The 25907-nt window shown below is 42.1% G+C and overlaps 3 protein-coding genes and 1 long non-coding RNA gene across 8 annotated transcripts; all 4 read left to right on the top strand.

Moving 5' to 3' along the window:
* The first annotated feature begins 1098 nt into the window (after positions 1-1098).
* Positions 1099-9388, top strand: LOC309374510 (putative 2-ketogluconate reductase). 4 transcript variants are annotated; one of them, XM_081919482.1, is made up of 6 exons: positions 1099-1318; positions 2707-3091; positions 4190-4361; positions 6027-6205; positions 6665-6761; positions 8979-9388. In XM_081919482.1, the coding sequence occupies exons 2-6, from the start codon at positions 2710-2712 to the stop codon at positions 9130-9132; spliced, it is 984 nt and encodes a 327-aa protein (XP_081775608.1). In that variant the 5' UTR covers positions 1099-1318; positions 2707-2709; the 3' UTR covers positions 9133-9388. The 4 variants fall into 4 exon arrangements, with proteins under 4 accessions (XP_081775608.1, XP_081775607.1, XP_081775605.1 ...); XM_081919481.1 differs by lacking the exon at positions 1099-1318 and adding an exon at positions 1760-1841; XM_081919479.1 differs by lacking the exon at positions 1099-1318 and adding an exon at positions 1789-2011.
* Positions 9389-11583: 2195 nt separating this feature from the next.
* RBFA (ribosome binding factor A) lies at positions 11584-17286 on the top strand. The gene is given in 8 exon segments (XM_081919512.1): positions 11584-11731; positions 11734-11971; positions 13319-13361; positions 13473-13649; positions 14070-14182; positions 15306-15390; positions 16290-16366; positions 16673-17286. Coding segments are annotated over 8 exon segments (1263 nt in total). The 5' UTR covers positions 11584-11598; the 3' UTR covers positions 17070-17286.
* LOC309374529 lies at positions 14190-14828 on the top strand. Its single transcript, XR_014170617.1, has 2 exons — positions 14190-14493; positions 14617-14828. It is a non-coding gene; the product is annotated as an uncharacterized lncRNA (long non-coding RNA).
* Positions 17287-19289: 2003 nt separating the features above from the next.
* On the top strand, positions 19290-22526 carry LOC309374586 (nuclear transport factor 2-like). 2 transcript variants are annotated; one of them, XM_081919646.1, is made up of 6 exons: positions 19327-19440; positions 19738-19832; positions 20700-20807; positions 21308-21379; positions 21635-21733; positions 22120-22526. In XM_081919646.1, exons 3-6 carry the CDS (start codon positions 20709-20711, stop codon positions 22231-22233), a joined length of 384 nt encoding a protein of 127 aa, XP_081775772.1. In that variant the 5' UTR covers positions 19327-19440; positions 19738-19832; positions 20700-20708; the 3' UTR covers positions 22234-22526. The 2 variants fall into 2 exon arrangements, with proteins under 2 accessions (XP_081775773.1, XP_081775772.1); XM_081919647.1 differs by lacking the exon at positions 19738-19832 and having other exon boundaries at positions 19290-19440.
* The last annotated feature ends 3381 nt before the right edge of the window (positions 22527-25907 follow it).

The raw sequence follows: 25907 nt of genomic DNA on the forward strand, positions 1-25907 counted from the left end.
AACACATTCATGCTCTGCTGTTTGTTTCCCATAGGCACTGAGCAGGGCTCTGCTCATGTTACTCCATAGTTTGTTACACTATGGTTAGTCCCATGTTCATTTTTTCAGTGGAGGGCAAATGAGTAAGTCTTCAAATGACCCAGTTGTGGTTTCAGAACTGTAGGAAGAATTGTTTGGTGTTGCTCTATGTTGCTCCTGAACCTTTTTCACATGCCCATCTTCAACACACAATTTCAAAACCAGAAGGAGCAGTTTGATGTTTGCACACCCCATTTAGTCTTTGCATACCTTCACAGACAGGGCCAGATTTAGGTTTGATGAGGCCCTAAGCTACTGAAGGTAATGGGGCCCTTTACATGTCCAGTTGTCCTTTGTCAACAACAAACCATCACTGTTTTTGTGTGTTGAATATATGCTATATGGTAATTTATGGACCTAATAGACATCTAAAGCCATTTGCACATAACAAAATATGTATTTTATCAAAGTAATTGTTGAACCGAAAGACAAGAAGTATATTAACAGTGAAATACAATTAAAAAGAAGTATATGGGGGGGCAAGAGAGTGGGGTCCTAAGCTATAGCTTGTTTAGATTATACATAAATCCAGCACTGCTCACAGATACTATTCATTAAGGACTGGGCTCCCAAAATACAAACAATTCATTCAAAGTGAACAGGTGGCAAGTTCTGTTTATGTGTGGAGGCAAGTACTGAACTTGGGAGAGCTGGCGCAGGCTAGTAGCTGGACTAGGAGTGGAGAAGCCTGTATTTAAGATTTCCAATACCTATCAAGCTCATTGGGTAGCCTCAGCCCAACCTACATCAAAGGGTTGATGGGAGGATAAAATAGATGGGGAGAACTGCCGTTCACCATCCTGAGCATCTTGAGAAGTAAACGTAAATAAATGTCAGCGTATCCAGATAATGCCAAATTGTAAAATACTTGTTATTCTGACCTCTTTTTCTTCAACTGATAAACTTATTTCTCTTCCATTGCTACTGGCTGCCAATATTTCCCCCTTTGGGTGAAATAACCGACAGCAAGAAGGCTGTGATTACCTCTAGTTACTCTTTTATCTGTACAGAAGATTTCCGCCTGCAAGTCCTCCTAGCTGAACTAGGCTCCACTGCAGCTTCGCGGTTTCCCAGCCCAGGGAACAAAGTCCTTCCTTGCCGACTCCTTAGCTGGGGACTCACAACACTCCGGGGTTTATTCCCGGGTGATTTCCACGTCCCGCAGCTCTGCTCCGAATCAGCAGGTACCAATTCAAGAGCAACTTTTCTGAAGGAGCTGAAAGACGTTTCTTTCCACAAGGTAATTTGTATTTCTTTTGGAGGCAAGCGAAGGCGCCATAGTACTTGGTAGCATCTCTCTCTCTCTCTCTCTCTCTCTCTCTCTCTCTCTCTCTCTCAAGGTTGCTAATTTTTATTGAAGACAGGAGTGCCTGGCGTGCTCTGGTCTATGGAGTCACGAAGAGTCGGACACGACTAAACGACTAAACAACAACAAATCTTTATTATCCTTTTACTGACGCCTTTCCCCCCTTTTGCATTTTCTAAGGGGCTGCTTGTCTGTGTAGGAATTTGCTAAAGGCAAACATTCTCACAAAACTAGCAAGCAAACCAGCCCCTGCCCTAAGCGGAAGTTCCTAAATTCCATGGGGCTTATGGCTCTCCAGAAATGTCCCATCCCTAATTGTCATTTGCTTGGGTGTTGTTTAATTCCAGCCAATAAGAGAGGTACTGTATATGCAAATTAATAGGGGGTGTCGTTATCTGAGCTTTTTCCGGGGAGGGGGCACGGATCACGTTGTCTCTGCAGCTCAAGCTTTGTGACAGTAGGCAATTCCATTCTCACCGGGGGAGGGAAGGAGTTGTAATAGTCAGATTTTGTTTTAAATTGGGGCGCACTTTTTCGGAAAAAATACACTTGGGCGAAGTGAATCCTTTTGTTCCTTCGTTTGCATTTGTTATCGCTGAATAGCAACTGGAGACGTCATTTCACGAGGTGATAGTGACTCACGTCTTGTAACACTTGTTTATGAAGTTGGTTTTGTATTTAGCTCGTTGAATTTCTTCTTAAAATCCAGATATCTATTAAATTAGGGGAAAGAGTTGTGTGCACTGCAGTGGCGGAGGAGGAGAAATACAGCATTCAGAAGCATTGTGTGCAATAATATTTACAGCAGGGTCCAAATGGTCATCTTTTGATGATTTGAGGATTAGATTACAAAACGTCTAGTATGTTTCATGATGCTATTTAGTTTTTCTCCTTTATGTAAGTCACTAATCTGTTTCTCAACAGAATTTATACTAAGAACACTCCATTCTTGTATAGATTACCTGGACTCCCTTGGGAGGAAGGGAATAATAATAATAATAATAATAATAATAATGGTGAAAGCCTTGAACCTTGTTGGGCACTTCCACCTTGATCTTATTCGTGTTTACTCAGAATTAAGCCCTGCTAAATTCAGTTGGGTTTACTCCCAAATTAAATCTGCATAGATTACACAATTTTGGACTGAATGCTTTGGAATGCTAATTAGCAGTCTTGGATATCCCCGCCCTTATTGTATAAAGGATGTATAATCACAATGAACTAGATAAAAACAATAATCTGAAGAGAAACACCGCTGTCTTCACATTAGTTTAAAAAATTGAGTTTTGATATATAAATTCTTTTTTCTATACTGTATACAGACCATGGAAGAGAACGAGCATCCATATACACTGATAAATGTTATAGGAGGCCCAAATGGAGTATATGAAGACCATGTGGAGTTTCTGGAGAAACATTTTAAGCTCATTACCATGAAGGAATTTACTGAAAACAAGCAAGATCTTAGTCATAAAATCAAAGCAATTTTTATGTGGTTTCACAAACCAGTGGTTGACAGGGATCTCCTGCAAAGCTTGCCTAATTTAAAGGTGATTGCAAACTGTGGAGTAGGAGTGGATCACTTGGACCTAAAACTGATCTCCAGCTTTGGCGTGAAAGTAGCAAACACCCCATTCGCAGTTTCCAATCCTACAGCAGACTTGGGGATGGCTTTGATGCTGGCTTCTGCCAGGAGGATTGTGGAAGGTACATTTTAGCTTTCCAATTAACTTGCTTTAAAACATGGTGTGAATGCAACTGATTGTGTGCAGGTTTCTGTGCTTAATAGTCATAGAGTGATCAGATAAAGGAAATTATTAAATGTCGTTTGTTGATAAAAAACATTTCCAAACAAATTCACCCTAGAAAACATATTTGGTCTTACAAAACACCTGACCTGTAATTACAGTCTATTGGATTTTGCAAACTATTTCTTGGACGAGGAAGTTTTTTTCTTATGTTCTACAAGCACTTGATTATATAGGCCTATAAACAGAATTAGGCATGTGCAGAGAGGTCTATCTGTAAAATGTCTATATAGTCAGCAGAATGTCTGTATAGGTTGGAGAATGCCTTGTTGAACTAGCAAACACATGGATAAACCTGTTCTACATCATTTCCAATATACATAAAATATATTGCCTAGCTGGTGAATACTGAAAGTGGGTCACAGATAATTGCACTCCCACAGATGTTTGATTTTGATCCACTCGCACAGGTATCTTTTGAAGGATGTGATGACATCCTGCTGTTGGTAGAACTATATCTTCATATCTGTTAATTTTATATATTTATACTACGTTCCAGCTCAGATTAAGAACTCCCACAGGCAAGTTCACAACAGTCCATGTCTTAGTTTGCAAAATCAGAGAGCAGTGAAAGACAAAGTAAAATGTTTAAAACAAAAATAATAGCTAGCAAGATTAAAACACACTGGTATCATGACATAATAAAAATGTCTTAATTGTCAAAAAGAGGAGGGGGACAGATAAACAGCCCTAGGGAGAGATTTCCATAATTGGGGTTCTGTCAATGAAAAGGCCCTACCCCAAACATCCCCACCAATCACTCCTCGGATGAGTATAACTGTATATTTGGGCAAAAAAGGTGTGTGCCTTCAAGGAAGATTTGGGACCTGGTATGTAGTATTTTAGAAATCAAAGCAGTTGTTGTTCAAATACAGCTCAGAGCTCTTAAAACCAGAACAATTTTCCAAGTTGGGATGGGCATCACACCGTATGTTTGTTAGCTGATCTCCTAAAACACTGCAAACCCTCATTTTCCTTTGTCTGTCTGAATTTCTAGGTCATCAGATTGCAGTTTCTCCTGACACTAAATGTTTTATGGCTGACTGGTTAGGAGAAGAAATCAACGGTGCAACGCTGGGGATCATTGGAATGGGCGCTATTGGGTACAAAGTGGCCCAGAGAGCCAGAGCTTTTGAAATGAACATTCTTTATCATAATAGGAACCGGAGGTAAACCTCTGCCTGATCTCGGTGTTTTAATCTGATTTTACCCACCTGATAATTTCAGCATTTATTTTGTCACTGTCTGTATAAATCCATTGTGCTTTAACTGAGTTTCCCTGGACTGCCTAAACATTTACTGTGAATGTTAATAGAGTACCTATTAAACAAGGCCTACTTCTCTGAGAAGTGATAAGGTCATGAGTAGGAATAGAAAGATCTGTCAATTTCCATTCTTTCAGTTTTTCAATCTTACATTTGGTTCTCTATATCTCTGCAACAATTGGGGAATTATTATTTTTTAATTTTCCTCATGAGAATTCATCAGTATTATAATGCAAATTTTCCCAGGTGAAGACATTTTGGATTAAAGTACACATTTTTGCAAGCAATTTTTCCTAACACAATGCATTTTTAATGTTAGTTTAACTAATACATTCAGTTTTATTCACACTTTCTCCTAATACATTCAGTTTTGCTAACATTGTTTGTGCATTGCACAATTCAGACAAGTACAAATTCCCAAGGATAGCTGCATTTTCATTTCACCAATCCTTTCTAATATCTCCTTGTCTAGTCACTGGGCTGGTCTTACTTAGGTTTGATTTCTTTTGGAAGGAGAGGTCACTGGGGACTTAAGGTGTTTTGGTAATATCTGGGTTTGTTTACAAATATAAAATGTGATCGTAGGTGGAAGCAGATAGCACAGGATTCCTACAAGCAGAAAATCCACTGCTGCCCCATCTAACCTCCATAGGGAATAAGTATTCCCAAATGCTTTTTTTACTTGCAGCTCGGCTGTTTTACTGTCTCCCCACCCCTGCCTCCAAATTCCTGCCTTTTTACACACACCTTAGCTGGGAGGAGGAAGAAGAAATAGCACTTACCCCCCCCCTGGCCCCCCCCGGCTCTGATGGATTTCACATTCCTCATAAATTTCTGTTTTGTAGCCCTGAATGCTGGTTGTGACTCGGAGACAGTCTTGCGACCTTCCTTCTCCCAAAAAGGATGTATATAGTTGGTACACTAGCTTTAATTTGGCAAAAGCACTTCTAGGTAGGGTTGCCATCTTTCAAAAAGTGAAAATCCGGACAGCTTTTTTTCCCCAAAGTTGTTGAGATGGTTTTGGGAATTTTTTTGGCCAGCTCCCCGCCCCCCCCCCAAGTCTCAAAAAAAGAAGAAGATGTTTTGAGCTATTATAAAGGAAATTAACCAAAATTTACACTTCCGATGTGGGTTGCCATATGTCCGGATGTTCCCGGACCTGTTTCCTGTAGCTGAATCCCAGCTATGTCCGGGAAATTCCAGACGTATGGCAACTCTTGTCACCTGTATATCCACAGGTAATGCTGGTTCCAGGAGAAGGCCCAAACAATGTACAGTTCCATTCAGAAGAGCCTGAAAGTTTGTTCCTGGATTAGTACTTCCACTCCTAGTTTGTATCTTCATTTAAAAAAGAAGAAGTTTCAGTTTATTATTAGTCCTTCACTGATCCTTGACAAAAGGTCCAGGATTTTGTTGGGAAAGGAAAGAAAGAACTAGGTATCATCTGTATATTGCTGACACTAAAACACAGGACAACCTCTCCTGGTGGTTTCATGAAAATGTTTAACGACAACCTGGATGTTATTTTTGTTAAATGCTTAACTACAGCTAAATGTTTGTTTCCTCCAGGAATGAGGCTGATGAACGGGCTGTTGGTGCTGTTTATTGCTCAAAGTTGGAAGACTTACTCCAACGTTCTGACTTTGTCATACTGTCTGTGAACCTGACACCTCAAACACAAAAACTGATTGGAAAAAAGGAGCTGGAGCTCATGAAACCCACTGCTACTCTTATCAACATCTCAAGAGGTAGGATACCGAATCACGTTTGGGCAGTAAACCGCATTTTCCTGGAGAGAGGCTCTAGACTGACGATGCTCCATTACTTTGTGGAGTCAACACACAAGAATGAGAAATGTTGGGGGAAATCATGTCATCTCCAGCAACTTGTTTCAGGAGATTAGTCTCCTACTTTTTAGGCACTGTTGAGCTAGATAAGCCTCTCCCAACCCGGTGTCCTTAAAATGTTTTGGAGCACAAATCTCATCCATTCCAGCAGGCAGCATAGAATGGTCCATGGTAGGGGATTATGGGAGTTCTAGCCCAAACCTGGAGGGCACCAAATTGGGAAATGCTGAGCTAGATTGGAACAGATATTGGACTCACACTATAGTTCTGCAGAAATCTCAGCCGATGGCATTTCTATATTGCTGTCTATATTGCAGTCTATGTTTTGGTTCAAATAAAACAGTACGATTTTTTATTTAGGTCAAGTGGTTGATCAAGATGCATTGGTGAACGCACTGAAAAATGGAGTTATTAAGGCCGCAGCTTTGGATGTGACATATCCTGAGCCATTGCCAAGGTAAGAATGGTTTCACATGAAAATGCTTAAGCAGAAATCAGAACCAATGTTTGTCCATAAACTATTTGGTTTGCCATCGATTGCCACATCATTGGCATAATCAATGTCCCAAAATCTATTCTGACTCATTTCTGATTTGTCTAAGGATGGATGAATAAGTTTTGGTCTTCTAAGTTTCTTATTTTTCTAATCTTAAATTCATTTCTCCACATTTCCACAGCAAATGTGCTGATTTAAAGAAAAAATCTTCATGGAAATTCACCAGCATTTTTGTACAAATTTCTCCTTAAAACCACATTTTTATATTTAAAAATGTTTGTAATTGTTTTTTACATTTCCCCCCCTTTATGGCTGCAACTCTTCTGTTTGTTTTTATGTGTATTTTGTAATTGTATATTTCATTGTTGTAACGCACCCTGGCACTTCATGTTAAAGGGCCAGTTAGAAATCTAATACATTAAAAAAAAAAAGAAACATTTGGAGGGCGCCATCACTAAGGGCAATTTAAGATGAAGCAGCTAGACGTTTACTCCAAACCATGGCAATTGTTAATTCTTCAGGTTACTGCAGATGTGATATAGGGTTGTTATCTAGTGTTAATCAGGGTGGATCCATTAAATTCAATAAATTTAAGTTGGAATATGACTTAGTTGGGTATCACTCATGGTGTGTTAATGCAAACTTTACATTGTAATGGCTGTGAAATGTTAACTGGTTTGCATAGGCAAGGTGGTATAATTTTAAACTCCATGATCCACAGACAATACTTATGCAATCAGTTTAATAACAGTTGCTCATGGACCTTGGAATTCAGATTCCAAGGCCTCCTTTGACCTCATCTGTGCAAATCTCCTTAAGTCATGGGTAGGCAAACTAAGGCCCAGGGGCCGGATCTGGCCCAATCACCTTCTAAATCCGGCCCAGGAATCAGCGTTTTTTTACATGAATAGAATGTGTCCTTTTATTTAAAATGCATCTCTGGGTTATTTGTGGGGCATAGGAATTCGTTCATCTTTTTTCCCCTTCAAAATATAGTCTGGTCCCCCACAAGGTCTGAGGGACAGTGGACTGGTCCCCTGCTGAAAAAGTTTGCTGACCCCTGAATTAAGTGAACTGTGAAATTGCAGCACCTATGCAAATGGCTGCCATGGCAGCATAAGAGTAGATCAGTCATTCAGACCCCTTAAACCTTGAACCTGTTAGCAGGCAAATTAATGGACGCAAGCAACCTATTTTTTACTATTTCATTGTATAATGCGGATGTGAATCTTACTTGTATTTTGTGTATGCAGAAAACAATCTGAAGGTTTCTTATTCAGTTCCATCTCTATGTACACTATCTGGAATGCCTCAAATGAAGGAGAGGATACAAATGTTTACAAATAGATTAAAATGTGATGTGTGACTAGCAGACACACAGAACATACCTGTCATTTAGATACCTTTTTGCAGTGCTTTTTTCTGGGGGGACACATACCCCTAAACATTTTGTGAATCTTTGTACTTTTGTCCATTTACTGTATTTATTTCCCCCAATTTGAACTATAAAATGGTGGTTTTCTTGAGTCAAAATGACAGTAGCTCTAAACATTTTTTTAAAGAAAAAACCACTGCTTTTGTGACCCTGAACTGATTTTAAGACTGGGATTTGATTGTGCCTGTGATGGCATGTTTTAGTTAATTTCCTTCCAATTATAGAAAGGACTGAGAGCAGTGGAGGGTTCTGTCAGCAGATGAAGGGAGGTACCGTATTTTTCGCTCTATAGCATGCACCCGACCATAACACAAACATAGTTTTTAGAGGAGGAAAATCCGTAGGCATGCCACCCGTAGACATTCCCTCCATAACACGCACAGACATTTCCCCTTACTTTCTAGGAGGAAAAAAGTGAGTGTTGTGGTGCAAAAAATACGGTAATTTTCACTGATTTCCCTTGAAGTCACCCTCTCTATCCCTCATGCTGTACAGAGCAGATTTTCATGGTCATGAGACATTTCAGGGAGAACAAGGAATCAGTCACGTCTTCCCCTTCTCCTGGCAGAAGCATCCTGTGAACAGAACTCTGTGTAGGAATGTTTCTGCCAGCAACTGCCTTGTTAGGAACCAAGCCTAAATTAATAATCTGTTCATTTTCACAAACTTTTTGTGGTAAAAATAGTGGCATAGTTTACTAAGATTTTAATTAAATTTCTGATTTATTTTCTTTCTTCCTTCAGAGATCATGCTTTATTACATTTAAAGAATGTCATTATAACTCCTCACCTTGGAAGTGCAACTTCAAAAGCTCGCCGTCTGATGATGGAAAACATGGTTGAAAGTATCTTGGCTGGTGTCAGTGGTCTCCCAGTCCCTAACGAAGTGCATGTATAACATTCTCCATATGATACAGATGAAATGTTAATTCTGTGTACATTTCACTGTATCTGTCTCAATGTTCTCGTATGAAAATTGCGTATTCAATTTTTATTTTCAGTATGGAAAGAAGTTTGTACTTATATTCAGATATGAAAGAGAAAAATGAATGAATATGCTATTTGATGTGTTTCCTTTATTGTATTGTTCAATTTGTTTCACAGGGCTTTGCTAAATGGAATGGAAACGCAAATTAAAAAAATAAAAAGTTGTAGTATGTCCTTTTTTCTGTTTTTAAAAAAATATTGCTGGATGAGATCTTTAGCACTGGGATATTAAATGAGTGTGCTGTAAAACATCACAAGAATTATTTTAAAATGTCCATGACATTTGTATCAGTCCAATCCAAATAACTTTATTGTACTAGCCATTGGCCATGACAAATCTGAATCAAAAATAAATACAAGCGAGAAGGGTGTTGCACTACATAGTCTCTGTTTAGATCTCTGTGTTTCCCTTACAGTTCACTGCTATATTATCCAGGGTACAATCTGTGTGACATGCTGTGGTTTCTCATATATTAAAGTTTCTGTTTTGAGAATTATGAAATGAGATACACTCATAAGAGAAGCAATTGATGTTGATTTATTTTATTGGATTACATTTAGGTGCCTATATTTTCTTTGTAAATATGATAGCCATAGTTGTACGTCCCTAAAACAAGAGTTGACATCTCCATCTCATCAAGGGTTTGGAAGCAGGAAAGGTTATAATAATGGTGTTCAAGTTTAAGAAAGAGAATCACAAGAGCACAGTAAACAAAAGTTCAGAAGAAAAAATGGTATGTTGCCAGATGATCCTAAATAAATTCAGCGGTAAGTACCACCAAATTTAATGGGATTTGGGCTGCCGTCTTAATCCTACTTGCCTGGGAATAAATTCAACAGGATTTTCTTCCGCGTAGGTATGCTTTGTTATTCCCTAGCAAAGGAGCACAGAATTCAGCCTCAGTAAATACTCAACCATTAAAAGCCAAATAAAAATAGTCAATAGAGGTTACATACATCTTCAAAGCACAAAACATACAGCCACATATGCACAGCATTCCTCCACAATGGTTATCTGTCTCCGCACACCAAACACGTCAGCACTGAACAGCACACTCCAGCATTAAAATGAGATTGATACAGAGGTTACTGATCGCCAGCTCATCTCTTCCTCAAAAATACATATTTTGGAGCGGCTGTAAACAGTCCCACTCTTGCACTATTTGGGGTTTGAAATATGTAGCCTTACTGAGAAAAAAAGAAAGCACTCAAATGTATAATGAATGAGTACACATTTCAACCTTAATTGGCAATGAATTGCATGGAATTTGGTGGAACGAACATTATTATTATTATTATTACGGTAATAATAATTTGTATTGTTACCCAAGATACCGGACATACCATCCAGATGCAGCAATGGAGAAAATTGTGGAAGCAAGATAAAAGATTTATTGCTTGTTACACAATAAGAGAAAATCTTATGAAGATGATGTACAGGTGGTATATGACTCCCTCTAAACTGGCGACATCTACAAATTAAAAACTAACACTTGTTGGAGATGCAATATGGTAGAAGGAACGATGTACCACGTATGGTGAGGATGTGGGAAAATCAAAAAATTCTGGAGTAGTATTCATGAGGAACTGAAAAAGATGTTTAAAACATCATTTGAGGAAAAACCAGAAGTGCTCCTGTTAGGCATTGTATCAAGAGACATCCCCAACAACAAGAAAAACGTGTTTTTATATGCTACAGCTGCTGCCAGAATACTAACAGCCAAAAATTGGAAAGCGGACATTGTCCCATCAATAATGGGTTGGCAAAATAAACTGTGAATTTATAGAATGACAGCAGCTATCGGATATCGATCAAATCAGAAACTAAGGAAAGAATGGGAATGCGTGGAAGAATATATGACAAAACATAGTTCTAAAACAAATTTATTGATATGCATTGACTAAATTTTGTAAAGCTAAGATATTGACAGACTTTTATGGGGAAAATTCAAATAAAATACACAACAGAATAGAATAAGGAACAAAAACAAAAGAAGCTGTAAAGTGATGGAGGGAAGTCACAGGGGTAGGAATAAGGAAAATATATATACATAGAGATTTACATATGTTAAAATGTGTAATAAAATTAAAAAATATCACCAAAAAAGAGATATCAGTCATAAGGTCAAGTCTACACCATACATGGTTCCCCCTCCCCCACAAATAATTTGTATTGTCACCATCAGCATATAATTTACTGTAGTAATAACAAAGCAGCAATATTCCCTGCATGTGCCCGGCCACCTCGCGACAGGAGCGATCGCAAAGCCAACCCGCGTGGGCATTCATGGGAATGCGAAGCATGACTGCCGAAGGGCTGCGCTGACCGACTCAGAGGCGCCGGGCGCCGCCAGGTGTTCACGGCTTGCGAGTACGGATGCTTTGTGGCGAAAAGAGTGCTTCATGGCCGCTGGGGGCGCTGCGGCAGCAGCTTCCTGCGACAGACCTTGCCCTTGCCAGGGCCTTGCGGTGCGACGAGGAGCCGCGGAGCTGCTTCCAGCCGACGGGGAGGTCTCCTGCGCGGCGAAGGGTCCCTGGCTCGCCATGTGGGGCGTTCGAAGCGCGGCCGCTGCAGCCTTTGCCAGCAGCCGAGCGACTCCGCCTCCCGGGACTGCAGCCTGGTGGTGGCGGCCTCAGGACGGCGGCCTCGGCTTGCCTCGGCTGGGCTGCCCCGGCTGCCGGGCTCTGCGCTGCTCCGCCGCCCTCTGCGGCTCCAGGAACCAGCTCAAGAAGTTCCTCTCTAAAAAGAAGTGAGTAACGCACCCCCCACCCCGAATATTATTATTATTATTATTATTATTATTATTATGGTATGACAGCCATAGATTTGCAATACTTTCCTTACCTCTCTGAGTAAGGCAGACTTCTTTTGGGAAAGGATAAAGTCATAGAATTGTAGAGTCAGGAGGGACCGCGAGGGTGCAACTCCCCCCCTGCAATGTAGGAATACTTTTGCTCAATAGGGGCTGGAACCCACAACCCTTAGATTAAGAGCCTGGTGCTGAACCAGCTGAGCTCTCACTGCTGTTCACTAGGCCCTGTGCAGAGTATCAGTGACACTTGCTGCCCAGGAAGCTCATAAACGGCAATGAATTGTTTTTCTGATCCCACCCAGCCCCCTTAAGGAGGGGATTGGGCCCCTCCTTTAGCACTTTCTACTGATTATTATTATTATGAGTTGGTGGGGGGCGGCAGGGAAGTAGAACGTATGGGAGATCCTTCTAACCCCCGGATGCAGTAAGGATCCAGGCTATTGTTGCTGTTATTGTTGTTCCTGTTTCAATTTATATAGTGCCCTTTATCAAAAGATCTCAGGGTGGTGTACAGCATTAGAAATACATTACAAAACATCAAAAACATAGTAAAAAGCATGCTGACAGACAGCCTGATAGTAAAATCATCATCATAATAACCGTCCTCTCCCCCACACTTTTCCAGGGCAGGCCATAGATTATTTAAAAGCCATAGGCTTGGGTAAAGAGGAATGTTTTTGCCTGGCGTCTAAAGACATGTAATGAGGTCGCCAATTGAACCTCTCTGGGGAGAGCATTTCACAAATGGGGAGCCACCACGGAAAAGGCCCTTTCTCTTATTGCCACTCTCTGAACCTGTCTAGAGAAGGGCCTCAGATGACAAGTGCATCTGCCCAGGGCCGTCTTTAGCAGATGCAGCGCTGGGGTGCAAATATCCACTCACCGCCCCCAAATTACCACAGATGGGGGGGGCGAAGCTGCGCACTGCCAGCCATGGGGTGTGTGCGTGCGTAACTCTCCCCCATGCCGCTGTGGGAGAGCAATCCCCACAGAGGCTTGGGAGGCAAGCTGCGCATGCGCCAGCCATATGGTTGGCGAGGCGCAGCTGGCGGGTGTGCAGGGAAAGGGGAGGCCGCCGACAAAGCCGCGCAGCTCCTCCACTCAATGGGGTGCTCCTGAGAGGCTGGTGCCCTGGCGCAACGAACCACTCAGCCATATGGGAAAGACGGCTCTGCATCTGCCTCTCCCTAGAATAGTGCTGCTGTATTTTGACATATGTTTGATACATTATCGCTCATGTTAAATCCATAAAACTCATATAGTCTCTCTCTCTTTTTTTGAAAGGAAGAAGTTTTGGTATGATAGTCCTGCACTGGGCTCTTCCCTGGTAAGCACAGACAGATTTTTAAATCGGAAATACAACTACAATGGAAAAGTAGGTCATGGTTGATGCACAAGATATTCCTCTCAGCAATCTTTTTGTTTGTTTGTTTTAAAGGCACACAAGCCATCCAACTTGGCAAGTATTTTAAAGCTTCGTCCACCAAAAGTGAAGACAGAAGACAGCATACGTAAAAGAGCCCTAAATGTTCCGCTGTTCAAAGCTGTGAGAGATGTCCTGAGTACCTTTGAGGCTGGCCAAGAAGTTTATGACCTCAACGTGGAATTGTCTAAGGCAAGTACAAAAGGAGTCAATCCAGCAAAGTCCCTAATATAAAGTTGTGAGATCAGAAATGTAATAGGACAGTCAAAGCCCAGTCATGAAACCTGTTCTACATATTTCACGATGGTTTGTTGCAGTCTGACTGCAAGAACTGTAACAGAATTGGAAAAGGGCCTGTAGTCCAACCCTTGGTTAATGCAGGATATTCATCACTCCCTGTCAAAAGTCGGGCATAAGTAGAAAAAGTTGGATATGGGAAGTGAACAGCTAGATACACACGTATTGTTGTCAGGATTTGCTTTGCTTAGGTAATACTAATCCTCTTCTTGAACCTCTTGTATGTAATGGGATTATTGTCACTGCCCTCTTCCAAGCTTAGAGTTCTTCACCATGTAAAATGTGCCCTTACAATTGGCATTTTGAACTCCATAGGCGTCCCTCACAGCAGATTTTTCAGTATGTCGTATCTACTGGAAGACTACTGGCAGTGTGGAACATGATGACTACATTGAGAAGGTTCTACAGAAGAGTGGTCCACGTATAAGGTACTACAGTGTTGTATCCAGAGGAGGGTGAATGTCCTTGTCTAGAGGCCATATTGGCAACTTTAAAAGGGTACGTTGAGTGCTGGACTTAAGAATATGTGGTCAATTGACTGGTTTATTATTTGGCTGTGGTCAAATTTCCAAAGTCTAAAATGCCACTATGTAGGTGATATAAAAACTTTGTCTAACACTGTAAAGATGGTGATTCATCTTTAAAAAGTGCTTCTGTGATTAGCATAAATATTAAACCTGTTCACAATTCAAGCATCTCTTTAACTAACACATTAAAAATAGTTTGCCAATATATGATTGTCTAACTCAGGCATGGCCAAACTTGGCCCTCCATCTGCTTTGGGACTACAATTCTCATAATCCCTGACCACTGGTCCTGTTAGCTAGGGATGATGGGAGTTGTAGTCCCAAAACAGTTGGAGGGCCAAGTTTGGCCATTCCTGGTCTAACTGGTCAAATGGTGTTTTTGTTACTCAAATGCCCAAGTTTAGCTTGCTTATGTTACACTGTTAGGCTCGCAAGCACCTTCAGCACATGTGGAAACATGTATGTACTGTTTTCCTTCAGTTACATTCTTATGCAACATGCACAGGCAGATATGCATGCTTGCTCATGTGCACACAAACAAATACACTTCCATGCAAGTGTTCAAAATAGCATTTTTGTGTATACACAGAGCAGTCCATGTTAGTTTTCAAAAACACACATACAAAATACGTTTCTGCTTCCGTTCATTGGAACCTACTTGACTGGGATCTGCAAGAATCTGCTCTAGAAGAGGAAGCTGCACTGCTGAATAAACAGGAAAGAGTGGCTTGTTTCCTGTGCATCACTCTCACTTTGCAAGAAATCCCCGCAAGGGTACTGTTAGCGGACATGGCCCTGTGGAATGGGGTTTGCCACAAAAGTGGGGTGGGCCTACTTTACTCTTTGAAAACTGGATAATTTTCCGATAGAGTAATTAGAAGTTGTTACAGTGCTTCATTTTTTTCATTCTATCTTTGTTTTTTGATTCTGATTTTCTTCAAACACTTAACAAATGTTGTAGCTGATTTTAATATTAGATGTTTCTCCTTCCTTCCTTCCTTCCTTCCTTTTTTTTTTTTTACAGACACCTTCTGATTTCACATCAGGTCCTAGGAACCGTTCCTTCATTAGTGTTTGTCAGAGACAAAGAAGATGCTGCTATAAGAGAGGTAATGAAGAAATGGTATAACTGTATTGTTAATATGCATTGTCAGGGTAATTGCAGCATGGAGATGGGATACTGCTCCCACCCCTCCCCCATCCCACTGCCACAGAAAACCAGGGAAAGCCATTTTGGGATGCATTCATAGCAACTTGTTAACAGAAATATACTATTGCACTAGGCTGATCCAGGGTGGGGTCCACTTTTCAGTCCAAAGGCCACATTCCTCATGAGCAACTTGCTGGGTGGACAGGGGTCACATGCCAGCAGTGAGCAGGGCGAAGGGTTGTGGCCAGTGGCAAAAATGGTAAAATCAATGGGTACGACACTTACCTGTGTGCAATATGCTACATTCCAATTGTGTATGTCAGAATTTTCTACACATGCATCCATCCATCCAAGCAACTGAAAAGCGTTATCACATTTCAGGGGCATATTGTTTGCACAACACATTAAACCAAGCTATGGCTTACTGGAAGTCCACAAACATGCAAGCTCCTGGAGATGAGCTTGCAGCCATTTTGCTCCTCCTTGGTCCTTTTTTGCTCCCATACCGTCATTCAGACCCAGGCCTGTGATTAAACTGTCTCACTAACCACTAGCTGTAGGCAAGGTTTGTTCCTTTTTCAGAATCCACACCAGGCTTCCTCAACCTTGGCCCTCCAGATGTTTTCGGCCTACAACTCTCATGATCCCTAGCTAGCAGGACCAGTGGTCAGGGATGATGGGAATTGTAGTCTCAAAACAGGTTGAGGTTGAGGAAGCCTGATCCATACAGTAAACCCTAGATTGATTTACCATGATGCACGGTAATGAGGGCTTTCAACTTATTTAACTTCTTGATTGTGCAAAGAAACGGCCCTATTTCTGGATATCTTAAATGCGTGTGAATTTATTTTCCTGCAGATTGAGAAGTTATTGGCAACTGCTGATTTTGGGCCTGAAGAAGAAGAAGGAAAGGAATCAGTTCAAAATGATTTCAGGTATAAAATTATAAACGCAAATGTAACGCTTTGGAAAAACTAGTTAAAATATTTTAAGATGTGTTTTAAGCTACTGTTGGTTTGGTTAAGAGTTGTGTGCCTGTGGTAGGTGAAAGACTTTTCCACTCCTCCTTCCTACTGTAGTCTCAGTGTTCCCTTCCTAAAATGCAGTATTTGTCTCTCTAATTGAGGGACCCTCCAGAACATTGTGGGCTGCAGTGGGAGGGGGGAAATTGGCAAAAATTAGGGACAAGTATCACATACAGTTAGGGCTACAGTTCTTACTTTTTTATCCCTTTCTTGCAGTGAACGACGATACACCAAAGCCACCACATACCCGGACTCGTCCCTTTCCTGCATGCGTGATAATCTGTTTGGAATTGATCATGATGCATTAAATAAGCAAATAATGGAATACAAAAAAATGACTAAGGACAAGGAAATAGAAGGAGTTGGATTGTCAGAGCAGCAGAAGCAACAGCTGGCTGAGATACAAAAGCGCAAGAAAGTGAGGTGGAAGAAAGCCAAGAAACCTTTTGATGATGGAATTACACCTCAGAAATACCTAATGGACAAATACAGTGAAGATGATTGGGACAATGACACTGCGTCCTCACATGAACTGGAAAATGAACTGGAGGATGAATTGCAGGAAATGGAAGATAGACTGGAAGTAGATAACAGTACCACTGAGCACAAGTAAACTTGTAAAACAAAACTATGGCTTACCTGGGAGCAAACCCCATTAACCTCAGTCAAATTTATTTCTAAGTAGGTATATACACGAGGTGTTTAAAATAAGGATTTTGCTTTTCACCATTAAAACAGTATACTGTATAGCGGAGGAAAACCATAAGTTTTCATAGAATATTTTTTAAAAACCTTGTTTCAAACTGTTTTTATTAAACAATTGGACAATTCTTCTCAGCTGTTCAATTTAATCTACACAATAACTTACATTTGAACAACAGTGACAGTACCAAACTATCTTCATTATAACTTGTATCACTGGAACTTAATTGGTATCCGAGTAATAACCATGTTTACTATTGACAGGGTCAGTCTTCTATCACATTTTTTCCAGCAATCTTTACAACAGCACTATGAGGTCAGCTAGTAAGAGTACCCCCCCATTATAAGACAAGATGACACTTAATGTTAGTAGTTTTCTTACAGCCACCCACTGAGATGTGTTGAGATTGGAAATAAATACGTGGCTAATGCTCTTAACTGTTTTCCTATACTAAGTCCAAATACTACGACCGGTAGACATGAGACATGAGATTCTGCAATGCTGGCAGTATCTCCAGTGAGAGACAGAACAGTGCCTCCAATAATTTTACTAAGAAAGTGGTCTGCGGGATAACTGTGACAATGGATTGATGGATTAAATAACTGTGGCTCCTTCCATAATTCTCTTCCCCAAAGCAGCCATATCAGAAGTGGCCCCAAGATAAAGACAGTAACCTTGTTATCCAGCAAGTTGGCAGGTAACCCATGCAGCTGTGTTTAGGCTGGAGGAGAAGGGATAGAGCTGGCAAAGTTACTACTACTAGTAATACTACTACTATTACTTCTATTCCACCTTGCCATCAAGGACTTCAAGGTGGTATACTAGCTTCTTTCTCTTCCCATTTTATCCTTCTCATGGCCTTGTGAGGGGAGGGAGTGAGATGGTGAATGGCCCATGGTCACCCACCAAGTTTCATGGCTTAAGTGAATGTTTGAACACGGGTCTCCCAGACCCTAGTCTCAACAAAGATTGCCAGCCCCCTTGAGGCCCCATTTGTAAACCAGAGAAACTCATGGGCACCACACACACCATAACATGTCGACTACAGCAGAATGCATCTTCCAAGCCTAATTTTAGAAGGGGGGAAAGGAACCTGTGAGCATCAGGTAAGATCTCTGGGCACACGTGTGTCCATTGGCAACACCTGCTCTAATCGTCCCCCACTGGCTCTGAATAACGGCCTGCTGTTTTCCCAGAGTTGAAACTATGGAATTTGTTACTGCAAGATGTGACGGCTGCCACCTTAAATGGCTTTAAAGGAGGACTAGAAAAAATCATGGCTAATAAGGCTATCAATAACTACTGTTGGTGATAGCTGTGTAGCACTTCAGGTATCAGAGGCTGTAATGCCATTGAATGCCAGGGTGGGTAGGGAGAGGATATTTGGGCTCATGCCCTGCCTGCAAGCTTTCCATAGGCTTCTTGGTGGCTGGCCACTAGGAAACTACCGTAGTTAGAATGGGACTAGTCTGATCTAGCTTGGCTTTTCTTATTTCGTAGGCACTGCACACATCGTACATTTAAAGCACTGCCCCCAAGAATCCTGGGAAAGGTAGCTTCCCCCATCAGAGCTACAATTCCCAGTTTTCTTGATAAAACTATACAGTTCCTAGGCTTCTTTTGAGGGGGAAATGTGCTTCAGATATATGGTTTTTAGGTTTTTTTAAAGCCCACTTAGGAACATTAGCATTAACATTGGTTGCCAGCAACCAGAGGAACAGCAGCGTTCTCTTACAACCACTTACTTGGGATTAAGTCCCAATGAACTAAATTGACTTATTTCTGAATAGGCACCCACAGGATTGTGCTTTAGCCCTACTGACCTCCTGTCAGGAGTCCATGGCACCTTACAGGCAAATACTTTTCGTTGTGCTGTGAATTCTTATCCAATGACCTTTCTCCCTCAAAAGCTTTGAAAGAGCGAACACGTATAAAGCAGAAGTTGAGCCAGAAATTCGTGTTTTCGCCTACGGATTTTAATGCATGCTCTGCCAGTTTTATCTCATGCCAAAGATTCTGCATGGCTAATTTTTTACCCACTAACCGAGCAGCACTGCGACGAGTAGAACAAGGAAGTGTCTCTAACATGCCGCTTTAGGAGCGAACATCAAAGCCAGCCCAGTATTCCAAATGCCTTTGAGGTGGCGGCGCTCAGGCTGCCATTGGCCGAAGAGGGTGTGACGTATTCTAAATCGCCGGGGTCGGCGCGCCATCTGATGGTTCTAACGAGTTTGCATTGGTGACCCACGTGTTTGTTAGGACAGAAGCGGCTGCTAAGGAGGTGGGGATACGGGAAAGTTTCTTTATTTTGTGGGGGCGGGAAGACTTCTAATGGCGCCAAATTTCCAGAGAGTTACTGTGTGTGTGTTGTGATTCCCAAAATGCGGGCGGATTCCAGATATTCATTCTCCCAACCGGGACGCGGTGGGGGGAGCCATCCCCACGTGCGTTTCAAACCCTAGGTGTTCGGCTTCCAGAAGCACTCCTCCAGGTTGCTCCCTGGTCCCGTGCATCCGGCGCGGTGGCTGAATGCTTTCGCTTAAAATCCGAATCGGTTTCCAACCGACTTCTTTTGGAGGCTGCTGGCGATAGGCTGGAGATAAGCAGAGGGTTGGAGTCGAGCTGGGAAGGAGGTAGCGCGCAGGCAACCACAACGGGCGGGCAAGCTGCCGGGTGAGTCGGCCGCTTGGGCGCCAAGATCCAAGCCTGGGGAGCAAACGGCGGGCTTTGTTGAGCGTGCAACGCCCTGGCGATGGGGAGCTTGGTTTGGAATGGCTGGGCGCTGCGTAGTTTGGAAGTGGGTGCAGCTTTTGAACGCATAACTGCTTTTAAAAGAAGAGAGCGGTCTGATCTGGCGCTGCACGTTAGGAGCTGTTCTCCTGCACCGATCCTTTCCCTAGATGTACACGAGTTTCTCGCTTTTGCTCCCTTATCCTCGCTTTCCCCAGTGCTCTTCCAGCGTTTGCCGGAGCAGCAAGTCCTCTTCAGTTCAGTGAGATTCTCCAAGTAAGCCTGTTTAGGGCTGCAGCATCAGAGTGCCGTTCTATGCATGCCTGTTCCCACTGCATCCCATGGGATTTACTTTTACCTGCGTAGCACAATGGACTGCAGTTTTACTTCTTGATCCTAGGCGTGTTTACGTGGGCGTCCCACTGAATTCAGCTGGGCTTACTCCAAGAAACGTTTCATTGGCTTATGTAGCCAAATCCTATACGTGTTTACTTAGAAGTAAGTTCAACCAGTTTCCAAGTAAATTCTGAGTTTGTCCAGAAGATCAAGGGCAAGCCTAAACATGTTTATCAGCAGTAGGTCCTGCTGTCCTGTCTTACCCAAATGATAAGCAAAAGGAAAATAATAAATGTAAAATTTCATATCTGAGTTATTGTGCAACTTTAATGTTCACTCTTTCACTCCTACTAAGCTTAAATGTGACCTTATGTTGTACATTTATACCTCCAGACATAGTTCCATTGTGGGTGGGCTTGTGACTGTCTAGGTTTTGTTAATTAAACATGCCTGACGTTCGTTTTCCCTTTGTAGGCGTGCAAAATGGCAGAAAGACCTATTTGGGAGCAAATTGGAACAAGTTTTATACAACTGTATTACCAGCAGTTTGATACCAACAGGGAACAACTAGCTTCACTTTATGTATGTACCAACTTACCTTTGTTTAGACTGTTTTCTCATTGGTCCTGGGTTATTGACTTGGCATCTTTGCTAAAGCAGGAAAAGTTAAGATGTGGTTGAGCTGCCTAACCAAAACTTGGGTCTGTTGATGCTGTTGTTTGTGTCTGTTAATAACAAAATACTGTAAATTTTAGATCCCAGGCAGCTTCCTTTTATGCCTATCGGTAGTTGAAGGTAGAGTCTTGTGATTGAAGTTTTCCAAATATTTTAGGCATAATAGTGTGTTTTCTTATCGGTCACAGTGTTGCCCCCTTCCAATGTGAAGTGCTTGCAGTTTGAGCCAAGGACCCAGAAAATACTGCCATAGGATTTGCCAAACTTTGGGGGGGGGGGTGTGCAAACAATTGTGGGAAGCTGGGTAGGATGAGGAGTGGAGCTCCCTGAAGGGGTTGAACCTGTGTACTTTGCTTTACTTTGGTCTTTTTAATGTATAGGTTTTAGTAATGTATACCTTTTTGCAGACAGATGCTTCTTGTTTATCATGGGAAGGGCAGCAATACCAAGGAAAAGCATCAATCATGGAAAAATTGCTGGTATGTTCCTACTTAAAATCAGTAGTTCATAGAATCGTAGAGTTGGGAGGGATCCAAGGGTCGTCTAGTCCAACCCCCTGCAAGGCTAGCTTGCTGCCTGTTGTGTGTTTTAAAATAATTAAATCCAATAGTTTAACCGAGGAACTGAAAGGAGAGCACTGATTGACTTGCTCTGTTTCTCATGTTTTTGCATGTTGCTAGTATTCTATCTAGTAAGCTTGGCAGGTCTAACACTTGTTCTCTTTATGGTACTAGAGACTCCCTTTCCAAAAAATTCAGCACAACATAACATCCCAAGATCACCAGCCAGCTCCTGACAACTGTATCCTTAGTATGGTTGTTGGTCAGCTGAAGGTAAGTTTGAAAATTAATTGCATCTTTGGCATGTGCAAAGCATTTAAATCTTTGGCTGCCTCATTGTTAAAGCTGAAACATCAAAGCGTCCGAACAGAATTTTATTTATTTAAAATATCATAAACCGAGCAATAAAAATGGAAAGTGTGTGTGTTAGATGCTATACAATACATCTGCCACAGAAAATGAAACAGAAGGTACAATGTAATCAAAATGACATACTGTAAGTTTTCACTGATTTATCTTTTCACCGAAATCAGCGAGGCGTAAAAGGGCTTAAATCTGGTTGGATTTTGCTTTATTATGTTTAAGACTACTATGGAGCTTCTGTTTACATGATGGCCATATTTATACAGAATCTAAAATGTCATCTTCTCTTAATGTAGGTGGATGATGATCCAGTGATGGGATTTCACCAGTTGTTTGTTCTCAAGAACATTAACGACAAATGGATCTGTTCCAATGACATATTTAGGTTGGCTCTGTACAACTTTGCTTGAAATCTCTGTTCTCAAGCATGCCTTTGAGATAGTTCATCTCAAAAAAAAGATTGTAAACAAAAATTGGTTTTAAAATTGCTTGTATTCTTCTTCATTCTTTTGCTTGGTGATTGAAAGAACATGTATATTCTGTTTTAAATGTTAAGCAATCTCATTAGCATGATCACTTCCTCTAATATACCTGTACTTCGCTCCTGCACATCTGTCACATAAAACATTGTGTATATAAAGTACTGTAAGAATGCTCTGCTTGTCTATTTTAATTGCATTAAACATGTTGAAACTTGCATAAAGGATCACTTTTAAAATTGCTCTGAAATTTAGCTCTGAACTAACCACAAGAAGTCCTGTTAGTGGACATGAGGGAATAGCCATTTTTCTTAAATGCATTTCTTCTACATGACTACATATTTCATATCCTCATGTTATTTGTTGATATGTTGGCATGAACTCTGGATGAATTTGCAGTGCTAAGTTTGCATTTTGAATATATTGTTTGCATGAAGTCTGAGGTGGCTGGAGCCATTCATTATCATGGCAAGACTAGCCCCATGTATGTACAATTGTGCTGCCCCGTGTTTATGGAATTTGTTACGGCTAAAGATTTATCAGATATGAGAATTTGCCCATTCATATGGACAATTATGAATTGGAAACACTGGCATGATTCTCAGCTTGGCAGACACATACCTGCACTAATTCTTCAGGCCAATCTAGATGTTCAGGACAACACTTTGCTCTTATTTGCCGCAACTCCATAAACTTAAGCAGTTGGTTCCCTGTCCAGTTTATTTGTGGAATTGGAACCAGCGCGTGCAGAAAGAGCTTAAAAGCAATAGAATGCTGCAAAGTGTGCCGGGGGAAGAAGATAGGTTTTGCCACTTTTCATTTTGATTTTTGTATAAAATTTCTACCCCACTTTTCAATCACATGATCAAGGCAGCTCACCATAGATTGTAATAGTAGACACACATATACACACGGTCCAATAGTTCGTGGTTAGGGAACCTCCAGTCTGCAGGCTAAATTTGACCTGGCATAGGTCCCAACTTCATTCGCAAAGCTCTTTTCCTCCAACCACACCCACTTGCCCCACTCCTGATGGTATATGTGACTGCCTCTCCCCATATCAACAAAACTGGGCCCTTGGATCATCATATGAGGTGATCATCACAAGAGGTCCAAAGGGCAGTAACCTGAGAACAGGCCTTTTCTATGGTGGCTTCCCAGGGAGGCTCCTGGCACATTCATTACCTATCTTTAGGCAGCAGGCAAAAAGATTCCTCTTCTCCCAGGCCTTTGACAAATTAAATAGTCTATTACCTTTGAAACTGAGATGGGGGGGTTTATTGTTTTTGTTTGTTACTGTGGTAAGTATTTTTGTGTTTTTATATTGTGAACCATCCTGTGATCCTCAGATGAAGGGAGGGAATCTAATAAAGAAACAATATAATAAGATGAATATGAGGCTGGTAGAGATGTCACTCGATGAGCTGTGCAGCCGAGTCCCCCATGAGGAACTTGATTGCTTGTGCTGCCAGTTCCTGCCTGAAAAAAGCAGGGTTGAAGTCACCCCCCCTATCAGATGATGGGCAGTGACCAAGCCTACGGATCAGCAGCGCTTCAAAGCACCATGCAGGACTGTTCGTAGTCCTTCAGTGGTGCGTTGAAGTCCCAGCATCTCTGTGGTCTCAGGTGATTGGCAGGTTGGTTGCACTGCCCATGTGTCAAACTTGGTCCACATGGGGTAGAGGAGCTAAGGAGCAACTGGCCCCACCAGCCAGATCAGGTCCCCGATCCCTGCCTTAGCTAATGGAGGAGACTAGAGGATGTTTCCCTTCAGCTCTGAAGCCCCAGTACAACTGGCAGTGGTAAAGATTCTTTCTGGCAGGGACTGAGGATGCAAGCTCTCTGCAACTGCTGTATCCCTGGCTAATGGATGAAGCCAGGCTGGTCTTGCTGCAACATTGTTCCTGGGAGACACAGAGTGCAATTAAAGGAGCAGCAGCCCATACTCCCCCCCCCCCTAAAGGTAATTCCTAATCTAGCCGTCGCTCTGAGATGGGAGCTTTATCAGTGATGGATATTTTGGTGTTGAATTTTTATGCTGGCTGTCGCTTGTAATGTGCAAAGACAGACTCATCAGGTTTCGCGTTTGATGTGGTGAAAGTCTGTGTGATGTGCTTCTACCAAGGGGGGGCAGGAGGAACCTTCTGTCAAGGGCTGCCTGACCCAGGGAATGGGGATCACACTGTCGCTGACTGTTTGCTGGCAGCAGACTGACCCAAATGCCGAAGTCAGCTGTCTCCCATTTTTTCCTTCCTTCCATCCACACAACATTGGGCCAAGGCCAGCAGGTTGCCTATAACGTTTTACAATATCGAGTTTAGATAGTGAACTCTTCATTTACTAAAGAGTCATAAAGCTATCAAGGGCTGCTAGCTATGATGTTTATGCCCTGTCTTTGTTGTCAGGATGCAGTAGGTCTCTGAATACCAGCTGTTGAGAATCGCAGGAGAGCTCTGCTGTGCCCAGGTTCTGCTTGCAAGCTTCCCTTGAGCACCTGCCTAACAGAGAGCTGGACTATATGGGTCTTTGTCCTGGCCCAGTAGTTTCTTTTTATGTTCTTTCAAGCTTAATGGTAGAGCAACTGCTTTGCACACCAAAGTTCCAGTCCTGAAATCTCCATGAAGGGATGGACAGACTCCTGTCTGAAACCCTGAAGAGGTATTTCGAGTCAACAGAAGTAGCTAGATGACTGACTCTGTATAAGGGAGACTATTAAGTGCCACCTTTTGAAAGTATAGGCATACCTCGGGTTACAGGCGCTTCAGGTTGCACGTTTTCGGGATATGGACCTGCCAAAACCCGGAAGTACTGGAACGAGTTACTTCTGGGTTTTGGTGCTCGCGCATGCGCAGAAGTGCCGAATCACAACCCGTGCATGCGCAGACGCGGCGCTGCGGGTTGCGGTCGCTGCAGGTTGTGAACGTACCTCCCGCATGGATCACGTTCGCAACCCGAGCGTCCACCGTACGGTATGTGAAAAGGATTGATTGAGAGGTCTTAGTAGACCACAAGCTTAGCGTGCATCTACAGTATGATGCAGGAGCAAAAAAATTGAATGCTATTCTAGGCAGCATCAACATAAGTCTGGAGTCCTACCTCACCTGGAGTACTGTGTCCAGTTCTGGGTGCCACAATTTAAGGATATTGACAAGCTGGAATGTGTGCAGAGGAGGGTGACCAAGATCAAGGGTCTGGAAACCAAGCCATATGAGGAACAGTTGAGGGAACTGGGTACGTTTCGCCTGGTAAAGAGGAGATTGAGAGGAGAGATGATAGCCATCTTCAAATATCTAAAGGGCTACCATGTAAGATAAAGCAAGCTTGTTTTCTTCTGCTCTGGAGGGTAGGACCTGAACTGATGGATTCAAGTTACAAGAAAGGAGATTCCGATTAAACATCAAGAACTTTCTGAGAGTAAGAGCTGTTCGACAGTGGAACAGACTCCCATGAGAGGTGGCAGACTCCTTCCTTGGAGGTTTTTAAGCAGAGGTTGGATGGCTATCTGCCTTGTATGATCTAGTTGAGATTACTGCATTGCAGGGTATTGGACTAGATGACCCCTGGGGTCTCTTCCAACTCTACAATTCTATGATACTATGATTTAT

This window comes from Podarcis melisellensis (genome assembly GCF_964234715.1).
Source record: "Podarcis melisellensis genome assembly, chromosome: 7".
In the NCBI taxonomy this organism is placed as follows: Eukaryota; Metazoa; Chordata; class Lepidosauria; order Squamata; family Lacertidae; genus Podarcis; species Podarcis melisellensis.